Source organism: Malania oleifera, chromosome 12, assembly GCF_029873635.1.
Source record: "Malania oleifera isolate guangnan ecotype guangnan chromosome 12, ASM2987363v1, whole genome shotgun sequence".
Classification (NCBI taxonomy): domain Eukaryota; kingdom Viridiplantae; phylum Streptophyta; class Magnoliopsida; order Santalales; family Ximeniaceae; genus Malania; species Malania oleifera.
Window position 1 is genome coordinate 18,143,321 of NC_080428.1, and position 22,420 is coordinate 18,165,740.

Here is a 22,420-nt window from a genome sequence, read left to right on the forward strand (position 1 = left end):
CCAAGTGAGGGGACATCACTTGGAGAGGTGCTCTGCCTAGAAGGAGTGGATCGAGTGAGGGGATATCACTCGGAGAGGTGGCTCTGCCTAGAAGGAATGAACCAAACGTGGGGTATCATTTGGAGAGAGGGGCTCCACCCTATTGAAGGACTGTGTAAAAGGTAGCTCCATCTTGTTTGAAGGATCAGATAGTGGAATCCTCAAGCGAGTTGTCTTGAGGCGAGGACGTAGGCAGGGATAGCCGAACCTCGTTAAAAATTTTGGTGTCATTCTCTCTCTCCTTTATCTCATTTACATTTTCGCATGTCTATGATTGTTTATTTATTGTAGTGATTATTTTACAAACATGCCTTTATTTTTGATCAGGATATGTTTGGTGAATCGGCAAACTAATTAGGCAAAGTTTTTTAAAATTCCAATTCATCCCCTCTCTTAGGATTACACCATTCCTCACATTTGGTATCAGAGCCTAATTGCAATAAGCTTAACCATTTTTTTAAAAAGATTGCATGACTTATTTTGGTGTATCTCAGTTTTGTGAGGGTTGTTCCTTTACAAGGCCTCCAATGTTTTGTGGTGTAGATTACACCGCTTGGAAACAAAAGATGATTATTTTTATTCAAACTATTAATTGGAGGGCTTGGAAAGTAATTGATCAATGGAACTATATCCCAATAAAAATTATTCAAAATGTTGAGTGTCCCAAACTTGAAAATAAAATGAATGAACATGATTTAAATTTAATGCAAATTAATTCTAGTGCCATGAACATGTTGTTTTGTTCTTTAGATACTAATGTTTTTCATAAAATCATGGCATGTCAAAATGTTAAGGAAATCTGGAAAACACTTGATAAGAGGTATGGAGAGACCAAGGAGAAGGGAACCACCACTCCACATGCTTCAAGCTCAAATGTTCAAGAAGGAGAAAATCATTGCCTAATAGCTTTAATCGATGAAGAGGTACATTCCTCTCCTTTTACTTCTTTAAATGATTCATGCAACGATTCTTATAGTATATCTTGTGATAAATCTTATAGTGATCATGTGATAAATCCTGTGATGATAGCATGCCAACTTATGAGGAACTTAAAAAGGAATATATTAGGACTCATAAGTTTTTAAAATAAATAAACGATATACTTCTTTGAAAAACATGAATGTAGCATTAATGAAAGAATTAGAATCCAAAATTCTTGTTGAAAAGGAAAAAGACTTGAAAATCAAGATATTAGAAAACAAGAATGAAAAAGTGATGAAAGAGTTAGAAAATCTAAGATCCCAAATTTCCATTGAAAATGAAAAGGATCTTTATATTTCTGAACTTGATTGCAAAATTAAAAAAATGGCTAAAGAGCTTGTAAGATCACAAGAAAATTGCAAAGACATAAAAAATTCAGAAATACTAGGCCTAGAAAGTAAAATAGAAGACCAAGCTAAGATCATCTATACATTAACAAGAGACAAAGAAAACTTTGATAATTTAATAGGATCATAGAAGATGACCTTAGACAAGGAACGTATAGGATTTAATGGCATTGAAAACAAGAAGAAAAAGGACCTCTACATGGGGTACTTTGTAAAAGCCTCAAAATACTATGCTAGTACCTCCTCTTGTGCCTATGCTCACACTACGTGCTTCTTGTGTAAAAAGAAGGGGCACATCAAGTTTGATTGCCCATTTCAAAGAAAATGTGTGAAATCCAAACAAGTTTGGAGAGTCAAAGAACCACCAGGTTCTAACCCATCAAGGCTCAAAGAGAAATAGATACCAAAACGAACCCCATTGATTCCACCTTAGATTTTAGGATTTGTTATAAAAGGTGGTAGTGATGACTAAAGGCTTGGTAAGTGGTTTGTGCTTAAAATGTCAAATCTTAGTATATGCATTCACTATACTAAGAACATTAGAGAATCAAGCCAATATGAAAATTCAAGTGATATGTCCAATCTAATCACCTAACGTATATATCATAATGATTGGTTAAGATATGAAAATATTGGCTATAGCATGCTAACCTTTGAACTAAAAACATTGAGATAATCTCTACTTGAATGGGACATTGGTCTCCACACTCAATCCATATCATTCCTTCGAAATGTTCAAAGTAACGGTTGAGGGGTTAATTGGCTAAAATTTCTGGAACCTTATATTTCTGAGATGAAAAGTATAAATCATTATCTCTTGAATAAAATCTCAAAAGCATGCGGGAGTAAATCCACTAAAAATGGACAACGATTCTTTATTTGTTAAATGATTCTTAATGCTTAATTCATGCTTAAATATGAATATCCTAAGTTAAACATATTTTGTCCATTGCACAAGTTTGAGCTTTAAGGAATTAATCATATACTATGTATCATCTTACCCTAAAACTCATCTTGGAGTTTAATGCTTAATCATATTGATTAGATAATTTAGTTATCACTGGAAATTCATGATCTACTAATCCTTCTCAAATCTAGTCGTAAGCACTTATTATCATGATCAATCCTTAATCTGTTGGTCCTTATTAAAGAATCCCTTATAATCAAACCAGAAGCATCTAATAAGGGATTTAAGGTCTTCTGTTAAATAAAAGCAAATAGTTCCTCTGTGCTTAATCAGTTATGAATCTTTTGGCTATGGTAATTGAAAGTCAAGGTGTTATCCCAAGAGGGGGGTGAATTTGGTTTACAAAAATTTCTTTTAGAGTTATTACAAATTTACAGCTTTTTGTATACTTAAGCAAATCACACAAGAATGTTATGGTTTTAAATACTCAAACCAACCACAATCACAAACAAAAAAACCAATCACAAACCAAATAATAAACAATCACCCAATCACACAATACTTAACCAATCTTTGTAAGAGTTGCAACACTTTGTTTTTCAGCGTTTGCAAGATTTCAGTTTATAGCCCTGTATGAACGAATTTTTGTGCGCTCATTTTAAACAAGATTTTGGCAAGCGGTTAATCAATGTACTCCCTGAAAGGTTTTCACAAAATAATAATAGCCGTACTTTCTTAGATTAAAAGGTCTTCTCAATCTTAGATTTTCAGCAAACCTGTAATTTAAAACACAATTTGTATGTGCTGAAATTTAAATATAAAAGGGTAGAGAGTGAGGCTGAGAATTTTTACGAGGTTCGGCTTATCCTCAGCCTACGTCCTTGCCTTAGGCAAGTGGATTCCACTAACTCGTTCCTTTCCGGGTTGAACAAACCGATTACAACCCTCCTTTAGGGTGGAGCCCCCTCTCCAAGCGATACCTTATGCTCGGTTACAACAATCCAAATACCTGAACCGTCAAAGAAACAAGAAACAAGAAAACAATTTCTTTTGTACAAAGAATGCTCTCAGATTGAGCTGGAAAGTACAATTGAAAGCACTATATACTTCAATAACAAATATCAAACGAAATAGTATTGAAGCTCAAGAACAATATCACCAGAATACTTCTCTAGAGGGAAATCAATATTTCAGATTGTAGAGCTCAGAAAAGAATGATCAGCGCTTCAGAATTTCAGTAATTCTCAATTTGCAAGAGAGAGCTTTGAGAGAATAAGAGAGTTTTCGGCTTTAAGACAATATTTTTAATTGCTTGGTGTGTAGTTTGATTTGTGAAAACATGTATTTATAGGCTCATAAAGGTTAATTCGTGTTGCCCAAGTTTCTTTAGAGTATTTCCCAAGTTTTTACAAAAAATTGGGGCATAAGAAACTTAAATTTGAATTTTAAAACTTTTAAAAAATATAACCGTTAATAGTGTTCAGGAGCCTAAAGTCTCAGGGTCAGTCGCCTGAGGTTCTTTAAAATTATGTATTTTCAACTGAAAATAGGGTCAGACGCCTAAGATGACAAGGGTTTATCACATGAGGGTACACAACCTCTTCAGAAATTCATCAAGAAATTCTTCAAGCGCCTAAACTTATTCTTCAGTCGCTTGGGGAAAATATTCAGGCGCCTGAGCTTACACTTCAGTCGCCCGAATAGAAAAATTTTTTGTTTTTCAGATTGTTTTTCAAAAGCCGTTGGCTCTCTTGCTTTGTCATTTTATAAAAAAATTTTCCAAGGTTTTAAAACAAGGTCTCTAAGTTCAAGAAAAACCCTAATGAACTTCAAAACATTTAACATGATATTTAGCATGAAGTACTTACAAAAATTAGTCATAAAGTCTTAAACACTTTAAGCTTTGATGTCTTCATATGAGTCTTTGCTTTGAGTCCTCTTAGATTTTGAGCTTGAGTCAACTCTAGGTTTCCAAATGTTTTGAATCATTTTGGTTCACTTGAGTTTCCTTTGGATCACTTTGAAGATGAGTGCGGCCTTTTGGTCCTTGGTGATCTTTGAACTTGTATTTCCTTCGATATTTTGAACTTTGTCATTTATGCATTCCTAAAACATCATCACTTAACAACACATGTTAAATCAACCTTCATTTGTTATCATCAAAACGAGATTCGAAAGCCATGTTAGGCCAACAATCACCCCATTTTTGATGATGACAAATAAGAAATAAAGATGAGAGATCCTTTGAAAAAGGCTTCCCCTTACAATAAGCATGCTTTTAAAATAAATATGAAAAATGATGATTTCAAGTATGAGTAAGTTCAAAAATAAGGCACAATTGAGTATATTTTATTATAGCTTATGTCATATGCATATTTGCATTATAGTTTTCTTCTTCTTATGTTCTTATTTGTATTTGTGCTTTTACTCCCCCTTGCTATATGCCAAGATTTATATATTTTACATATTTGTTGTATGCTCATTTTTCATGATTGCATTGTATTCTCATGTTCGCCGTATTCTCATGTTTGCTCAAAATTTCTCCCCTTTTTGGCATAATTCAAAAAGAATTGAGGGGCAAAGGCAAAAAGAGTTGTAGCACATTAAAAGCATAGTCATTATACACAAAGGAATAAGGAGTGGAATTACAAGCCAAATTTCAAGCAAACACAAACAAGGCATCATAAAACATAGCTAATACATAGAGAGTGCTTTAATACATCACAAAATGACAAACTAAATCAGTTATCAGCATCATCATCTTCCTTTTCAGCTTCTTCTTCATCTCCTTCCTCTTCATCACCTTTCTCTTCATCACCGTCCTCACTGCCTTCCTCTAATTCTTCATCATCACTCTGAGGAGCAGAACTAGTGTCCATAAGATCAACACCACGGGATAAGCTAGCTTGATACTTCTCAATACTAGTGAGGCGCTGATCAAGTGAGGAATACGTAGTGTGAAGTGAAGATACATCCTCTTGAAGGGGTTGAAGTCCTAGTCTCATGTCTTTGCTGAAGGTGGAGAATTTATGATGAAAGGGAATGAACCAAGAAGGCGTATCAACATGAGGTCCTTGGTCTTGAGCTAGAGGAGGAGGAGGAGGTACAACTGCTGGTGCTCTTTGAGGTCTACCTCTTTTCAAGAACCAACCCTGATCATGTTTTTCATAGCCCATTTATTTAAGGGTGGTGGAGGTGAAGAGGTTATATCGGGTACGTTTTATAAACGATTTAGAAGGTGTGATTATATCAAGCTGAGCAAAAATAAGGTTCAACACACCTCCATAAGGAAGAGTGACACGAGTGGCTTCTAACTTGGCCCACATCCATTTCAAGATAAGGCTAGAAAGATCAAACTTCTTCCCCTTTAATAAACACCATAAAACAAAGCAGTCGACATAGAAAAGATGATCATAAGAGCCGGCCTTAGGTAGGATGTTGTTGGAGATGATTTTGTGAAGTATTTGAGCTTGGAGGTTCAATTTTTTGTACATACGTGGATGGCCAAACTATATGGGTTCGTTTACTATAATTAGAGGCAAAAACTCCTCGGGTGTGAAGCCTTGCTCTAGTATCCAAGATTGAGCAAAGGCGGGACATTCAAATTCACCTAAGGTGATATGTAAAATTGGAGCTAGGATTTGAGGAGTCAAAACTATTTTCTTGCCTTTAAACTTAGTGGTTAGAACATTCTCGTCATGAATCATATTGGCATAAAATTTTTTGACAAGGTTGGGGTACATTCCTTTGGCTTGAAAAACAACAAAATTTTTTCAACCAATGTTCCAAAACATAGGTAGTATTTTAGGGAATTCAAAATCGAAAAAGGTGGTGTCGATCACCTTACCAAAGATTAGGTACATAGAACGGAGAGTAGAGTGATAATGAAGCTTAGATTGGGGAGTGACTAACGATTGCTTGATGTTGTTATCGTCCTTTCCGGTAGAAGATCCTCGATTTGCCGTGGTCTTAGTGTGAGACATCATTGTGTTTTTGGAGAATGGAACCCTAGAATCCAAGAGAAAGAGAATAGGAGAAGGAGTTTGAGGTTTTGATTCGAAGCGTTTTGAGCGAGGAAGCAAGGGAGACCAAATGTTGGAGCTTCGGGTAAGTGATGGAGCAGGAGTTAGTAGCCTGAAGTTAGGGTTTTCACGTGTTAAATATATAGATCCTGTGACTTCAGGCGTCTGAAGATTAAGTTCAGCCTCCTGAAGATTTACAGAATTGGAATCTCAATAGGCAGTAGCACCTCAGTTGCCTGAGGTCTGCTGGCTCAGGCGCCTGAGCCTTCAATACACAGTGCTCAGTTGCCCGAGCTTCCAAGCTCAGTCGCCTGAAGTCCCCAATTTCTTAATTTTCTCATTTTGCTCGATATGAAACCTACCTAAATCACTTCCCTACTATGTAACAATCAAAGTTCTCTTCTTAAGGATATGAATCTTTCTTCGCGAAGAGGTTTTGTGAAGATATTCGCCCATTGGTCATTTGTGTTTATAAATTCAAGTATGATGTCTTCTTTTTGAACATGATCTCTTAGAAAGTGGTGTCTTATGTCAATGTGTTTTGTTCTTGAGTGTGAAATAGAATTTTTAGAGATGTTTATAGCACTTGTGTTATCACACTTAATTGGTATGGTGGAATATTCTAAATTGTAGTCCTGTAATTGTTGTTTCATATACAAAGTTTGTGCACAACAACTCCCAGCTGCTACATACTCAGCTTCAGCTGTGGATAAAGCTACAGAGTTTTGTTTCTTAGATAACCAAGACACCAGGGATCGTCTTAGAAAATGACAAGTCCCACTTGTGATTTTTCTATCTATCTTACACCCTATATAATCGGCGTCCGAATAACTAATCATTTCGAATCCGTTGTCCTTAGGATACCAAAGTCCTAAATTGATTGTACCTATCAAGTACCTTAGGATTCTTTTAATGGCTATATCGTGTGATTCTTTAGGTGATGATTTGAGACGTGCACACATGTATACACTAAAAATTATATCAGGCCTACTAGCTGTTAAGTATAGCAAACTTCCACTCATGCCTCTATAGTATTTCATATCTACCGGTTTCCCTTTTTCATCTTTATCAAGGCCTATTGAAATACTCATGGGAGTACCTATGGGTTTACTACTTTCCATATCAAATTTCTTAAGCATTTCTTTTATGTATTTGGATTGACTTATAAATAAAAGTTCCATTTTTTGCTTGTTTGATTTATAATCCTAGGAAGTAGTTCAACTCTCCCATCATGCTCATTTCAAATTCTTCTTGCATACATTTAACAAATTCTTTACATAGATTATCATTTGTAGCACCAAAAATAATATCATCTACATAAATTTGGATTGTGAGCATGTCATCTTTCTTAAATTTGATAAACAAAGTACTATCAACCTTACGTCTAGAAAACCCTTTATCTAGTAGGAATCGACTCAGTATTTCATACCAATCCCTAGGGGCTTGTTTCAAACCATATAAAGCCTTAGTTAACTTGTAAACATATTCTTATTTTTGTATGTCTTTAAAGTCGGGTGGTTTTTCTACATGTACCTCTTCATTAATATATCCACTTAAAAATGCACTTTTTACATCCATTTGATATAATTTAAATTCCTTGTGAGACGCATAAGCTAAAATCATTCTAATTGCTTCCATTCTAACTGCGGGAGCAAATGTTTGATCATAATCTATCCCTTCTTGGTTATATCCTTTAGCTACAAGTCTAGCTTTATTTCTAACTACTACCATTTTCATCCTTTTTATTTCTAAACACCCATTTAGTTCCTATAATTGAATGATTATCCAATTTGGGAACTAATGTTCATACTTTACTTCTTTCTAATTGATTTAATTCTTCTTGTATGACAATTATCCATGACCCATTATTTAGAGTTTCTTCTACATTCTTTGGTTCATCTTGAGATAAGAAAGCATAGTGATTGCATAAATTTTTCAAAGAGGATCTTGTAGTTATTTCTCTTGATGGTTCTCCTATTATTTGATTTTTGGATGATTTATTATATATTTCCATTCTTTTGTTAGTTCAGTATTTTCAACAGCATCATTTGGTTTTTCTTCATTTTCTTCTTCTTTTGCTTCTACTATGTCTAAGTCTTCTTGTTTTTGACTAGTTTGTACTTCTTCAATTTTTATTGGTTTATTGAATGAGCTTTCTTCATCAAAGGTTACATGCATTGATTCCAAGATTGTAAGAGTTCTTTTATTGTATATTCTATAGGCTTTGCTTTTTAATGAAGATCCTAGGAATATCCCTTCATCAGTTTTTGCATCAAATTTGCCTAAATCATCTTTATCATTTAATACATAGCCTTTACAACAAAAAACATGGAAGTAAGAGATATTAGGCCTTCTACCTTTCCAAAGTTCATAGGGAGTTTTATTCAAATTTTTTCTTATAGAAACTCTATTTATTACATAGCATGCAGTGTTTAGAACTTCAGCCCAAAAGTATTTTGGTAGATTATGTTCATTTAATATTGTTCTTGCCATTTCTTGAAGTGTTCTATTTTTTCTTTCAACAACTCTATTTTTTTGTGGAGTTCTTGTTGTTGAAAAATTATGATTAATTCCATGTTCATTGCAAAATTTATCAACATCTTTGTTGTTGAATTCTCTTCCTTGATCACTTCTTATGTTTGAAACATTATATCCTTTTTCATTTTGAAGTTTCTTGCATAAATTTATTAACATATTACAAGCTTCATCCTTGGAAGCTAAAAACAATACCCAAGTAAACGTAGAATAGTCATAAACTATTACAAAGACATATTGCTTACCTTCTATGCTTTGGGTTCTAGTAGGACCAAACAAATCTAAATGAAAGGGTCTACTAGTAGATATATATTTCTTCTTTTTAAAACTTGTTTTGATTTGTTTTCCAAGTTGGCAAACATCACAAATTTTATCTTTTATGAACTTTGTATTTGGTAAACCTTTAACTAGGTTCTTTCTAGATTGGTTTGACAATAGGTCCATGTTTGCATGTCAAAGCCAATTAGCTTCATTTATGGCAGCCAAGCATGTTACATCTTGAGAGACGAAGTTTTCAAGGTTTATACAATATACATTATCTACTCTATAGGTTGTGAATAGAATTTCACGTTTTCTAGGATTTTGAACTATACACTTATCTTGTTTAAAGATTATGTCAAGACCTTTGTCACTAAGTTGACTTATACTTAAAAGATTATGCTTTAGTCCATCAACTAACAAAACATCATCAATAGTTAGTGAGGTTCTTTACCAATTTTACCTATACAGAAGATTTTACCTTTGGCGTTATCACCGAAGGTCACATAGCCTCCATCTTTTTGAACTAGGGACGTGAACTTTGTTCTATGTCCCGTCATATGCCTTGAACACCCGCTGTCCAAGTACCATTTTTCCTTTGATGGAGTGGTCCTAAAACATACCTAAAAGGAAGGATTTATGGTGTTGCTTTTGGAACCCAAACCTTCTTAATTCTTTTTAAGTCATACCTAGTTTTAGTGTTTACTTTCCATTCATTCTTTATTTTGACATATTTCTTTTTAAGTGGACAATTGAACTTTATGTGTCCCTTATTTCTACACAAGTAGCAAGTAGTGTTTTCATGTATATTTGTAGAAGAAGTGCTTGCATAGTATTTAGCTTCTTTTACAAAATATCCCATAAATAATTTTTTTTTTTGTTTCTATTCCATTGTAGCCTATTCCTTCTTTATTACTTATCATCCTTTGCTGACCAACCATCTTTTCAAAATTTTCTTTTCCTCTAGTAAAATTGTAAATGATTTTATCTTTATCTTTAATTTTGCTTTTAAGATCACTTATTTTTATGTCTTTCTTGCTTTCATCACTTACTTGCAGTTTTACTGATTCATGAGACATATTGTTATTTTTCTTCATTAGATCATCAATATGAGAATCTTTTTCTTTTTCAGTCGATTAGAACTTTCTAGTTGATTCTTAAGATTTTCATTTTGTTCTTTTAAGGCTATGTTTCTTTTAGACACTTTGATGAACCTATTGTGTAAGTTGAATAATTTAGCTTGGATTTCCTTATAAGAAGGCATACTATCATATGAATTATTACTAGACTTTCCACTAGATTCTTCTGATGAACTATAATAAGAGTTGACCTCAGCATTGTGTGCCATAAAGCACATGTTGGCAACTTCATGTTCACTTGAGTCATCCTCCGATTCGTTTGAGCTTGTGTTGTCCCACATAGCTTTCATTGCCTTCTTTTTCTTCTTATTGTCCTTCTTCAGCTATGGATAATCATGTTTAATGTGTCCAGCCTTCTTACAATTATAACATGTCGGTGGATTGTTATTAGTTTGCTTTGTGTTTGTTTCTTCTTTGTGTGTTTTTTATCCTTTAAACTTTTGAGGGAATTTTCTATTCTTCCTGAAAAATTTTCCAAGTATTTTAGTGATAAAGACTAATTCTTCATCATCTAATTCATTGTCTTCATCCTCGTCACTAGAGCTTTCTTGACTAGCCTTAAGGGCTATTGATTTCTTGTTTTTATTATTGTTCTCTGAATTTCTTTCATTCATTGCCATCTCATATGTGAGTACAGAACCTATTAATTCATTTAGGGAGGTATTTTCATATTTCTACCTTCCGTTATTGCTGTGGCTTTTGGTTGCCAAATTGAAGGAAGTCATCTTAGGATTTTTCTAATCATTTCATATGTTATATAATTTTTTCCTAATGCATTTAAAGGATTTATAATGTGGGTAAATCTAGTATACATGCTAGTGATGGTTTCATCCGGATTCATTTTAAAAGTCTCATACTCGCTTGTGAGCATGTCGATTCTACTATCTCTAACATCTATAGTTCCTTCATAGGTTTCTTCTAACTTCTCCCAAATTTATTTGGATGACTTACATGTCATGACCCTATTAAACTCATTAACATCTAAAACACAATATAGTGCATTCATGGCAGTAGAGTATACTTGCATCATTTTATAATCATCTACGAGTTTAGTGGGAATGTAGTCACCATGTGTGACAACCTTCCATATTTTCCAATCCATGGTTTGAATATATATCCTCATTCTTTGTTTCCAAAATGTATAATTTAAACCACAAAAAATAGGCGGTCTAGTAGATGATTGGCCTTCAGCAAAAGGGGAAACACCTAGGTGTGCCATTTAAACCTTTATATAGCTTCTAATTAGGATTTTCTATAACTAGGCTTTGATACCAATTGAAAATAAAGGTGTTATCCCAAGAGGGGGGGGGGAATTGAGTTTATAAAAATTTCTTTTAGAGTTATTACAAATTTACAGCTTTTTGTATACTTAAGCAAATCACACAAGAATGTTATGGTTTTAAATACTCAAACCAACCACAATCACAAACACAAAAACCAATCACAAACCAAATAATAAACAATCACCTAATCACACAATAATTAACCAATCTTTGTAAGAGTTGCAACACTTTGTTTTTCAGCGTTTGCAAGATTTTAGTTTGTAACCCTGTATGAATGAATTTTTATGCACTCCTTTTAAACAAGATTTTCGCAAGTGGTTAATCAACGTACTCCCTGAAAGGTTTCCACAAAATATTAACCAACATACTTTCTTAGATTAAAAGGTCTTCTCAATATCAGATTTTTAGCAAACTTGCAATTTAAAACACAATTTGTATGTGCTGAAATTTAAATAGAAAAGGGTAAGGAGTAAGCCCAAGATTTTTTACGAAGCTCGGCTTATCCCCAACCTATGTCCTCGCCTTAGGCAAGACCACCTAAGGATTCCACTAACTCGTTCCTTTTCGGGCTAAACAAACCAATTACAACCCTCCTTTAAGGTGGAGCCCCCTCTCCAAGCGATACCCCATGCTTGGTTACAACAATCCAAATACCTGAACTGCCAAAGAGACAAGAAACAAGAAAACAATTTATTTTGCACAAAGAATGCTCTCAGAAAGAGCTGGAAAGTACAATTGAAAGCACTATATATTTCAATAACAAATATCAAATGAAATAGTATTGAAGCTCGAAAACAATATCACCGGAATACTTCTCTAGATGGAAATCAATATTTCAGATTGTAGAGCTTAGAGAAGAATGATCAGCATTTCAGAATTTCAATAATTCTCAATTTGCAAGAGTGAGTAAGAGAGAGCTTTGAGAGAATAAGAGAGCTTTCAGCTTTAAGAGCAGATTTTCAATTGCTTGGTGTGTTTGATTTGTGAAAACATGTATTTATAGGCTCATAAAGGTTAATTCGTGTTGCCCAAGTTTACTTGGAGTATTTCCCAAGTTTTTACAAAAATTTGGGGCATAAGAAACTTAAATTTGTATTTTAAAACTTTTAAAAAATATAGCCGTTAACAGTGTTCAGGAGCCTAAAGTCTTGGGGTCAGTCGCTTGAGGTTCTTTAAAACTATGTATTTTCAAGTGAAAATGGGGTTAGGTGCCTAAGGTTACAAGGGTCAGTCGCCTGAGGGTGCACGACCTCTTCAGAAATTCATTAGGAAATTTTTCAGGCGCCTAAACTTGTTCTTCAGTCACCTAGGGGAATTCTTCAGGCGTCTGAGCTTACACTTCAGTCGTTTGAATAGAAAAATTTTCTATTTTTCAGGTTATTTTTCAAAAACACTTGGCTCTCTTACTTTGTTATTTTATAAAAACATTTTCTAGGGTTTTAAAACAAGGTATCTAAATCCAAGACAAACCCTAATGAGTTTCAAAACATTTCACATGATATTTAGCATGAAGTACATACAAAAATTCACCCTAAAGCCTTAAACACTCTTAGCTTTGAAGTCTTCATATGAGTCTTTGCTTTGAGTGCTCTTAGACTTTGAGCTTGATTCAACTTTAGGTTTCCAAATACTTTGAATCACTATGGTTCACTTGACCTTCCTTTGGATCACTTTGAAGATGAGTTTGGCCTTTTGGTAGTTGGTGATCTTTGAACTTGCATTTCCTTTGATATTTTGAACTTTGTCATTTAAGCATTCCTGAAACATCATCACTTAACAACACATGTTAAATCAACCTTCATTTGTTATCATCAAAATGAGATTCGAAAGCCATGTTAGGCCAACAATAATATAAAAAAAGTGCTCTGACTAGCATGAAATTGTCTAGCTTCTTTTTGTTTATATTGGATGCTTTGTGAGAATTGCACTGAACACCTACTATCCATTTTTGCTTAATGTTTATATTATCTGATGGATGGTTTATCTGTTGTTTGTGGCATTAACTATTATTGAAAAATACTAAATTATTGAGAAACATCTACATGGCAGATGTAGAATTATGAATTGCACGCTGGCAGTTGATTTAGGTTGTTGCATGTTTGGACTGAATCTGCATGGTGATAGGTTCACCAAGGCTTGGGTCCTTAACTACCAAAAATAATATTTATAAAACCAAACTATTTCCAAATTCAATAGAAAGTGGGGAAGTTGGGTATCGATCCATGGGGATTAGAGTGTAGTTACCAACCACTTCTAGATTAGTTTATTAAGGCTTTGTATAAAAATAAGTGAAAAATGGGGGATTTTTGAAGGTGTTTTCTAACACCTACTTGAAAGCATGTAAATCTAAATGAACTCTACTCCTACAAAGTAAATCTCAATCATGGATCTGACCTAGGATGTCGTGTACGTAATCTATGTTTGGTCAGTTATCCATAATAGGGTTACACGGTGCAATGAGTCATTCGATGACATAGAGTAGCAAGGGTGCACCAACCGTCTGGAGCACGGTCAAGAACCAGAGTATACCCTGTCACAATGACCATGAGAACCTTTTTAGATATGCAGCCTATTACGTATATCTAACTAAATTTATAGAAGTGCTATCCTATCTCTCAGGGCATCAACACAATCAAAGCAGTAAATCAAAGCATGTAAAGAAAGTAGTAAAGGAAAACAGTAAATAGAAAGCATGTAAAACAATCAATCCTCTTTCAACTGAGTGTCTGTCACTAACACCAAAGAATACAGTCGAATGATCTTCTAATGTGTGAGGAAAGCATGTAAATATGGTTTCTCATTGCAAACGAATCGTGTCTCACTAATGATCATAAGTACAAAAGAAAAACCAAGACACAAATGTAAAGGAAAGCAATCAAATCTACACTAAGGTTAGCTCTTAATGGCGTTTTAGGTTTGTCACTTAATTACGCGTCAAATTTGGGTAATTATGTATTTAAATACATTAATTAAGTGTTACTATTTTAATTAAATACTTAATTAATGTCTAATATTTTAATCATTGAGCTCATTCGATAATTTTAAGATAATTATCCTATTTTTTCTCTAAATTTACGAATATTCATGTTTTATTATTGCAGGATAATTTTTGGAAATTAAAGTCGAAATTAAATTGTTCGTGCGTCATGCGTGAGAGAAACCAGGCCATGCATGCAAAGTGAGCTGTGTACGTGAGCCATGTGCATGTGTGAATGCGCCGGGTGCCATGCATGTAAAATTCACGTGGACTTCATGCATGCATGAAGTTGTGTACATAAAGCTAGACGCCGTGCCTAGAATGCATAAGAGCTGGGCTTCATGCAATCCGTGAGCTTTAAATGAAATGGGCTATACACAAACAAAATGTGGGTAGTGCACAATGAAGTGAATAGGGAATGCATGCAACTTGAATAATGGCCGTGAGAATAAATACCGTGTATTGAAGTTGAGAAAAGGCCCATGCAGGTAGGGGAAGGCCGTGTGCACAAAGAAATAAAAGAGGCCCATGTGTTATGACAAGACTACGTGGGAGGCCCATGCACATGGGAGGTATGCGCTAGAATAAGAGAATGTTGGCCTGGGGGTGTTTGGAGAGGTCTTTAATTTAGTTTTTTAATAGGTTTTGCTTTTGGGGATATAATATTATTACCTAGGGTTGCTTTTGTAAGATTGCTTTTTAGGAGTGCTTTTGTGTAGGGTTTTTAAATTAGGGTTGTGTGCTTTTGATTGGGAGCCATGCGCAACTTTCAAGAAGAAAGGAAGCACACTCTAGGACCTCTCCTTCTCATCAACCTCATGGACTTCTCTCTCTCTCTCTCTCTCTCTCTCTCTCTCTCTCTCTCTCTCTCTCTCTCTCTCTCTCTTGTTTCTTTGTTCATTTTTATTTACTTTATAGTTTTTTAAATACATTGTTTTGGTTTATTTTATTCAAGCTTTTTGTTCAAGTTTAATTTATTTTTGAAGCTTTTGTTTAAGCATTTATTTGAGTTTATTTTTAATTGAGCCATTATTGAAATTTAAGTTTAATTTTTTTTTTGTTTGAATCAGTTGTTGGATTAAGTACTATTTTTGTTTAAGTTATTGATTGGGTTAAGTTTATTTTTTTGAGTTAATGTTTAATTGAGGATTTTATGGCAGAATGTTTAATTTGAGTAATAAAGTTTTCATATTTGGCCATTTGTCTGAAATTTCAAATGTAGGATTTATTTCTTGTATGAATATTTAAACACAGGATTGTTTTCTGCATTTAATTTTGTTATCATTTATCTTATTATGTGGAAGAATCATTGAGTGACAAATATTAGTTGTGTTAATTTTCCCATCATTTATTTACCGTTACCCATTTCTTGTTGTTAATTTTATGCATGTGATGTCCGTAGTTTATGTTTTACTTTGTTTTATTTTTGTCACAAAGTCTCAATAATCCTAGAAATTGAATTTGAACTATGTTTAGTAATTTTTGTTTTTTTTATTTTCTTCTTTTTGTTTTACACAAGTTTGGAATTAATCTGCATTCCCTGAGGAGACGATATGACCTTTTTGGGCTAATTATTACACGACAGAACTCCTATACTTGGGATAGTCTTTGCGTTGCTCATTTTTAGAGTGAAACAAGTTTTTGGCGCTGTTGCTGGGGAATGTCAGATTTAGTTTCAAACTAGTGGTTTTTCCTTTATTTTGATTTTTCTCATGAAAAAAAAAAAGAACAAAAAAACAAAAAATGAAAAAAAAAAAAAAAGGAGTTTTGAATAAACTATGGTTGCACCTGCACCACACACTCTTATGGATTTTTTGCAGCCCACATGAACCACTACACCATCATGCTTACCTAATGATGCACCTAATTTTATGATTAAGTATGAGATGATGCTAGTGATACCTCAGTTCCATGGGATGGATTCTGAGAGTCCTTGTCAGCACCTGACGGATTTTGAGTTGGCTTGCACTACTTTCATTACTAGAGCTGGAACTGATGAATTTACTAAACTTTCTTTATTTACTTTCTCTTTGAAGGATAAAACGAAGATGTGTTTTAATTATTTGAGGCCTAACTCTATCTCTAATTGGAATGATATGGAACGTGAATTTCTGCATAATTTTTTTCCCTTATAGAGAACTCAATTTTTTCAGGAACAAATTAGTCATTTCATGTAAAGAGTGGATGAAGCATTTCATACAAGCTGGGAGAGATTTAAAGATCTGGTTAACTTGTGTCCCCACCATGGATTTGAATCATGGCACCTGGTCAACTATTTCTACACTGCGTTGACTCTTGAATCGAAATGGTTCGTCCATTCTATGTGTTCAAGAGATTTTTTCGACAAGGATCCTGATGATGCATTTAGTTTTCTGGATTATTTAGCTGAAAATGCTCAGCAGTGGACTACCAGGATTGACAGAAGACCAATTGCAACTCAACCATTGAGAGCAATACCTGGTGGAAGGTGATATGAATTGACAGATGATGTTAATGTTCAGGCAGGTCTGGTTGAAATCACCAAAAGATTGGATGCTATGGAGATGGAAAAGGAGAATAGTATAGAGCAATCTTAGAATCAACCTCCTCGGTTATATGCACCACCTTCTCAGTCGACATATCATCAGATTACCTTTCAGCATCAGTATCAGCCACATCAGATTTCTAGGATCTATTCTTTAGTAGCGCCCGCTCCACTGACGAAGTCTCTTGAGGATAGCATGGCACAAATGGCTAATATACTTCAACAATTTATACGAATTTAGGCCACAACTAATAGTTAGATGTCTCAAGCCATCAATGAGATAAGCACCAATTAGACTAAGATGAGTTTGACATTGAATACCCTAGAAAAAAGGGAAATTTTGACACAACCTCAGCCTAATCCTTAAGTATACCAGCAACAATAGCAACAAGTACATAATGTCTCAGGGGATTCTCTTGAGACATGGAAGGTCGTTAGTACTTTGAGAAGTGGAAAAAAAGTTTCCCGACCTGAGATACCCATTGACAGACAAACATTTGTCCTGACACTTGAAGTTACAACTGAGATAGAAGAAGCCAAAGAAAAATCAAAGGAAGCGAGACCAAAATTGAAAAGGTCAGTTAATGTGGAGGCTAAGACTAGTAAGGAGCACTGACCCATGGTTCCTTATCCTCAAAGATTGATAGCCATGGAACTATCATTCCCTACTGGAGTAAATGTCAAGGATTGTAATGCCGAAATAAATCTCCATAGTGTTAGGTGACTGGTACACTATATAGGGCGGTTGAGTAGAATGGTAAGAGTTCAACATTCAAGGAATCAGGTAAAAATTTTGATGTTGATGTTTCTGAGGCACTGAGGATAACTGTTCCAACATCTGCTTCTCAAAGACTAGTTTTTAAAGAAGTGAATTCCCTAGAAAATATGTTGAATAAATATCCTTTCTTGTTAAAACAAGGAAGTCAATCTGCACATGTTTTGTCTGTGACTTTGAAAAGCAATGATTTATTAGAGGCTAACTTCTCTGGAGGTAACAAAACTGATTCATCGTGGTGAATCAAATTTGGAGACTTGCCAATTCAATTTATAAACCTACACCCACCAGATGAAATTCTTCCTGAGCCCCTTCTAGACATACTATGATGTTTTTCTTTCCTTTATTTTCATTTTGTTTTATTTTTAGTTTATTTTTAGGTACATTTTCCCTTAGTTTCAGTTTTTTTTTTTTCCCTTACTTCTCTACCCAGGTATGCTTCTACTTCCCTCAGTATCATTCTTTTGCTTATTTTTTCAACCATTGAGGACAATGCTACATTTTACTTGGGGGGAGAGCATTTGTATGTTGAAATTAGGAATAGCTTCCCAAGAGGGGGGTGAATTGGGTTCTTTTAAAAACTTTTGTTCCCTTTTTAATACTTACTTGTATTAGTATGACAACAAGAAAATAAAGTAATCAACTAATAAACACACTACAAGATACTGATATTTAATTAAACAATCCAACCAATTAAAGTAAACAATTTAAACAAATATGCAAGAGTTTTAGAACTTTTATCAGCTGCCCTATAGAAGTTTGCAACCTTCTTTGAACTAAATCTTTGTTTGCACTTCTCTTGATCAAGATTTCCACAGATTAACCAATGTACTCCCTTTTGGGTTTCTACAAACGGTTAATCAAAACGTACTTTCTAAATATCAAGGATCTTCCTTTGATTTTAATTTCAAGCCCTCTAATCTGCACTTTAGTACACACAAAAATAGATTGTATAGAAAGTTATAAGTAAAAAAGAAAGAAAGACACAAGGATTTTACGACGTTTGGCTTCAACACAGCTTACGTCCTCATCCTTGGCAAAATACCGAAGGGTTCCACTATAGCAGTTCCTTTATCGGGTGGAACAACACCAATTACAATCACTCCTTTGTTAAGGCTAGAGCCCGCCTTCTCAAAACAATATACCCTTGTTTGGTCAACGATCCAACAACCTGGAATCATCCAAAATCTACAAGAAGAACAATTAGAAGATTGTGTACAAAGAACGCTCACACAAAGAGCAAGTTAGTACAAATCAAAACTATGTACTTCAAAAGATAAATATCAAGAATGAAATATACTTTTGAAGCTTAGGAATGGATTTCACCAAACTCCCTTTTCTCTATATGAGAAATCAATAGAATAACTTTAGGGATTGATGAACAACAATCTCAGAATCACAACACTTTCAGTTTGCAAAAGATGAACAAGATGAGACTTTGAGAGCAAGAGAGCTCATAAACATTTCTTGGAACTTGGTATTTTTTGCATTAGAAAACCATGTATTTATATACAATCAAACTTGTTTCCTTGTTACTAAAGTTTCCTTGGAGTGTTTCCCAAGATTTTAAAAATTTTGGAGCCCACGCAATGGATATTTAAAAATTAGAAAATTTTTGCTCGTTAATAGTGTTCAGATGGCTGAATACTCAAGTTCAGTCATCTGAAGTTCCTGAACATGCTAAAAATATGAACTAGACACAGGATCAGATGACCAAAGATGGAGTTTAGATGACCGAAGAGTCGGGTTCAGAGGACTGAGGTCCAAGTTCAGTCATCTGAACTGCTACTGTCAGTTTCTGTTTCTCACCAGAAAATCTTCAGACGTCTGAGCTTATTCTTCATATGCATGAAGTAATTCTTTAGTCATTTGAACGTGAAGTTCAGTCATCTAAAGTTGTTACTTCACGCATCTAATCAGAACTTCAGTCATCTGAACATATTACTTTATGAATTTTCTTATTTCAATAATAGAAAATGGTTTGCTCTCTTTCTTTTATTCTTTATAAAACTTATTCTGGGGTTTTTAAATAGGTCTCTAAGTCCATATGATCCCCTAAATAGCTTCAAAATATATTTCAATAGATATTTAAACTTTGAAGTACTCACATTGGATTTCCTAAATCCTTATATGCTAAGCTTGAGATCATCTACTTTCTTTTTGCTTTTGAAGTCCCTTGGATGTTTGCTTGAGCTAGCTTTTTCTTCCAATGCCTTGATCTGTAATGAGCTATTTTAAGCTTCTCTTTGGATCACTTGTTAATTTGTCTATCTTGATGGTCCACACTTGATCCTTGTTTTCCTGAAACATCAAAACTTAAACATTTCAAGTTAAAATGTCCTTTGTTTGTTATCACCAAAACTGATGTACAAGCCTAGTCAGGCCAACAATCTCTCCTTTTTTGATGATGACAAACAAGGAGCAAAGATAAAGGTTTCCTTGAAAAGGAAAATACTCCCTTTTACTATAAGCATCCAATACAGATTAATAGAACAAGAACCATGACATTTTATCCAAGCATCCAATATTGATTAACTAAATAGGAACCATGGATTTTTATCCAAGTCAGTTCATAATGGCATTTTATCCAAGTAAGGTCATAGTCCATATGTTCTTTGTTCATTTCTCATATTTCATTTTACTTTTGACATGTCGATGTAATTTTTTTCTCTTTTCTAACAATACAACACTTTCTCCCCCTTTGTCATTATTCAAAAAGAACAAATAAGCAATAGGAACGATATTTTTATAACCATCAATGAAGTGTTTGCATAATGAAAATATTGCAACCAAACATTTTATCAAGAGATATTACAACAAAAGGAGGCAAAGTACTAATACTCAAACATCAGAGATACATTCAAAAAGTTACATAGTAACTAGTAATCTATACTGGATATTTCCTAAAGATCCTAGTCTTCTTCTTCTTCAGTTTCTTCATTAGAAACATCATCTTCACTATGAGGAGTAGAGCTAATATCCATGGGATCCATTTTCCTAGAAGATATAGCCTAATACTTCTCTAAATAAGTGACGCGCTGATCAAAGGATGTAACTTTTTCTTTAATATTTTGTTGTCCAGTGCGGACTTCAAAGGAGAAACTTGAAAAGTCCATTTGGAATGATAAGAACTCTGAAGGTGCATCATGGGAGGACCCTAGATCTTGTGTGGGAGAGGAGTGAGTTGCTCCTGAAGCTGAGGCTGAGGCTGAGGTTGTTGCTGTAGGGGCGCACTGAATCCTACTTGATTTCAAATACTAACCCGAGCTACCTTTGTCATACCCCATTTGCTTCAGAGAGGTCTCATTAAAAAGATCATAGCATGTTCTTTTAATAAAGAATTCAGAGCTATTTGAGACATGAAGATGAGAGAAAATGAGAGTAAGGACACCTCCATAGGGAAGGACAACTCAATAGGATTCTAGTTTGGTTCACATCCATCTGATAATTAAGCTGGCCAAGTCTAGTTTCTTCCCTTTGAGAAGACACCAAAGAACAAAGCACTCAATCTAGGAAAGATGATCCAAAGAGCCTTGCTTCAGTAGGATGTTCTTTGCAACTAGTTTGTGTAAAATTTGGGCTTTTAGACTTAGTTGCTTGTACAAAGGAGGATGCCCAAAATAATTAGGTTCATTTTCCATGATCAATGGGAGGAAAGTTTCAGGGGTAAACCCTTGTTCTAGAATCCAAGATTGAGCAAACAGTGGACAATTAAAATTGTCTGGAGTAATTTTGAAAATGGGAGACAAAATTTCAGAATTTAGCAAAATTTTCTTTCCTTTCACCTTAGAAGAGATAATCCCATTTTCATTAGTCATATTGGCATAAAATCTTTTGATAAGATAAGGGAAAATGCCTTTGGGTTGTTGGGTAAAAAAATCAAACCATCCTATATTTCTGAACAAAGGAAGGATTTCTGGAAATTCAGTGTTTAGGAATGAGATATCCAATACCTTTCCAAGAATAGGATCTGTGGTGCCGATGGAAGTACGGTAACGAAGCGTAGCTTGGGGAGAAACAAGCCATTTGTCAAGATTTTTTGCATCTCTCCCAGATGAAGAACCTCGGTTGGTAATGTGCTTGATCTGAGGCATGTTTGATGAAGATATCTGATTGTAGAAGCCCTAGATTTCTTGGAATGATCCTTAGAAGAGAGGAGCAAGTTTCAGATTGAGTGATTTCTGAGTGAGGATGAGAATAAATGGAGAGGAAGGGTTCAGACAAATTGAGCAATGAACTTCAGAAAGTTGAAATTAGGGTTTTAAGTTGATAGTCATATTTAAATCCTGCGACTTCAGATGACTGAGGATTATCTTCAGTCGTCTAAAGATTTTTAAATCCGGAATTTGAAGAGTCAGTAGCCTCCCAGACATTTGAAGTTCCAGGTTCAGTCATCTGAACCTGTTTGCTACAGTGTTAAGTCATCTGAAGTTCTTAGTTCAGACGACCAAAGATCAGAAAAATTGAAATTTCTTTTCTAACACACTTCTCTGCTATGTATTAATCCAACTTCTCTTCTAATATGTATAAATCTTTCTTCACTTAGGGGTTTTGTAAAAATTTCTACCCATTGGTCACTTTTATTAATGAATAAATGAGTTATATCCTCTTTTTGAACATGATCTCTAAAAAA

At 34.4% G+C, this 22,420-nt stretch overlaps 1 protein-coding gene across 1 annotated transcript; it reads right to left on the reverse strand.

The window, feature by feature from the left end:
- Positions 1 to 5,015: 5,015 nt before the first annotated feature.
- On the reverse strand, positions 5,016 to 5,450 carry LOC131143842 (uncharacterized). Its single transcript, XM_058092211.1, has one exon. The coding sequence runs from the start codon at positions 5,448 to 5,450 to the stop codon at positions 5,016 to 5,018; it is 435 nt and encodes a 144-aa protein (XP_057948194.1).
- Positions 5,451 to 22,420: the final 16,970 nt, after the last annotated feature.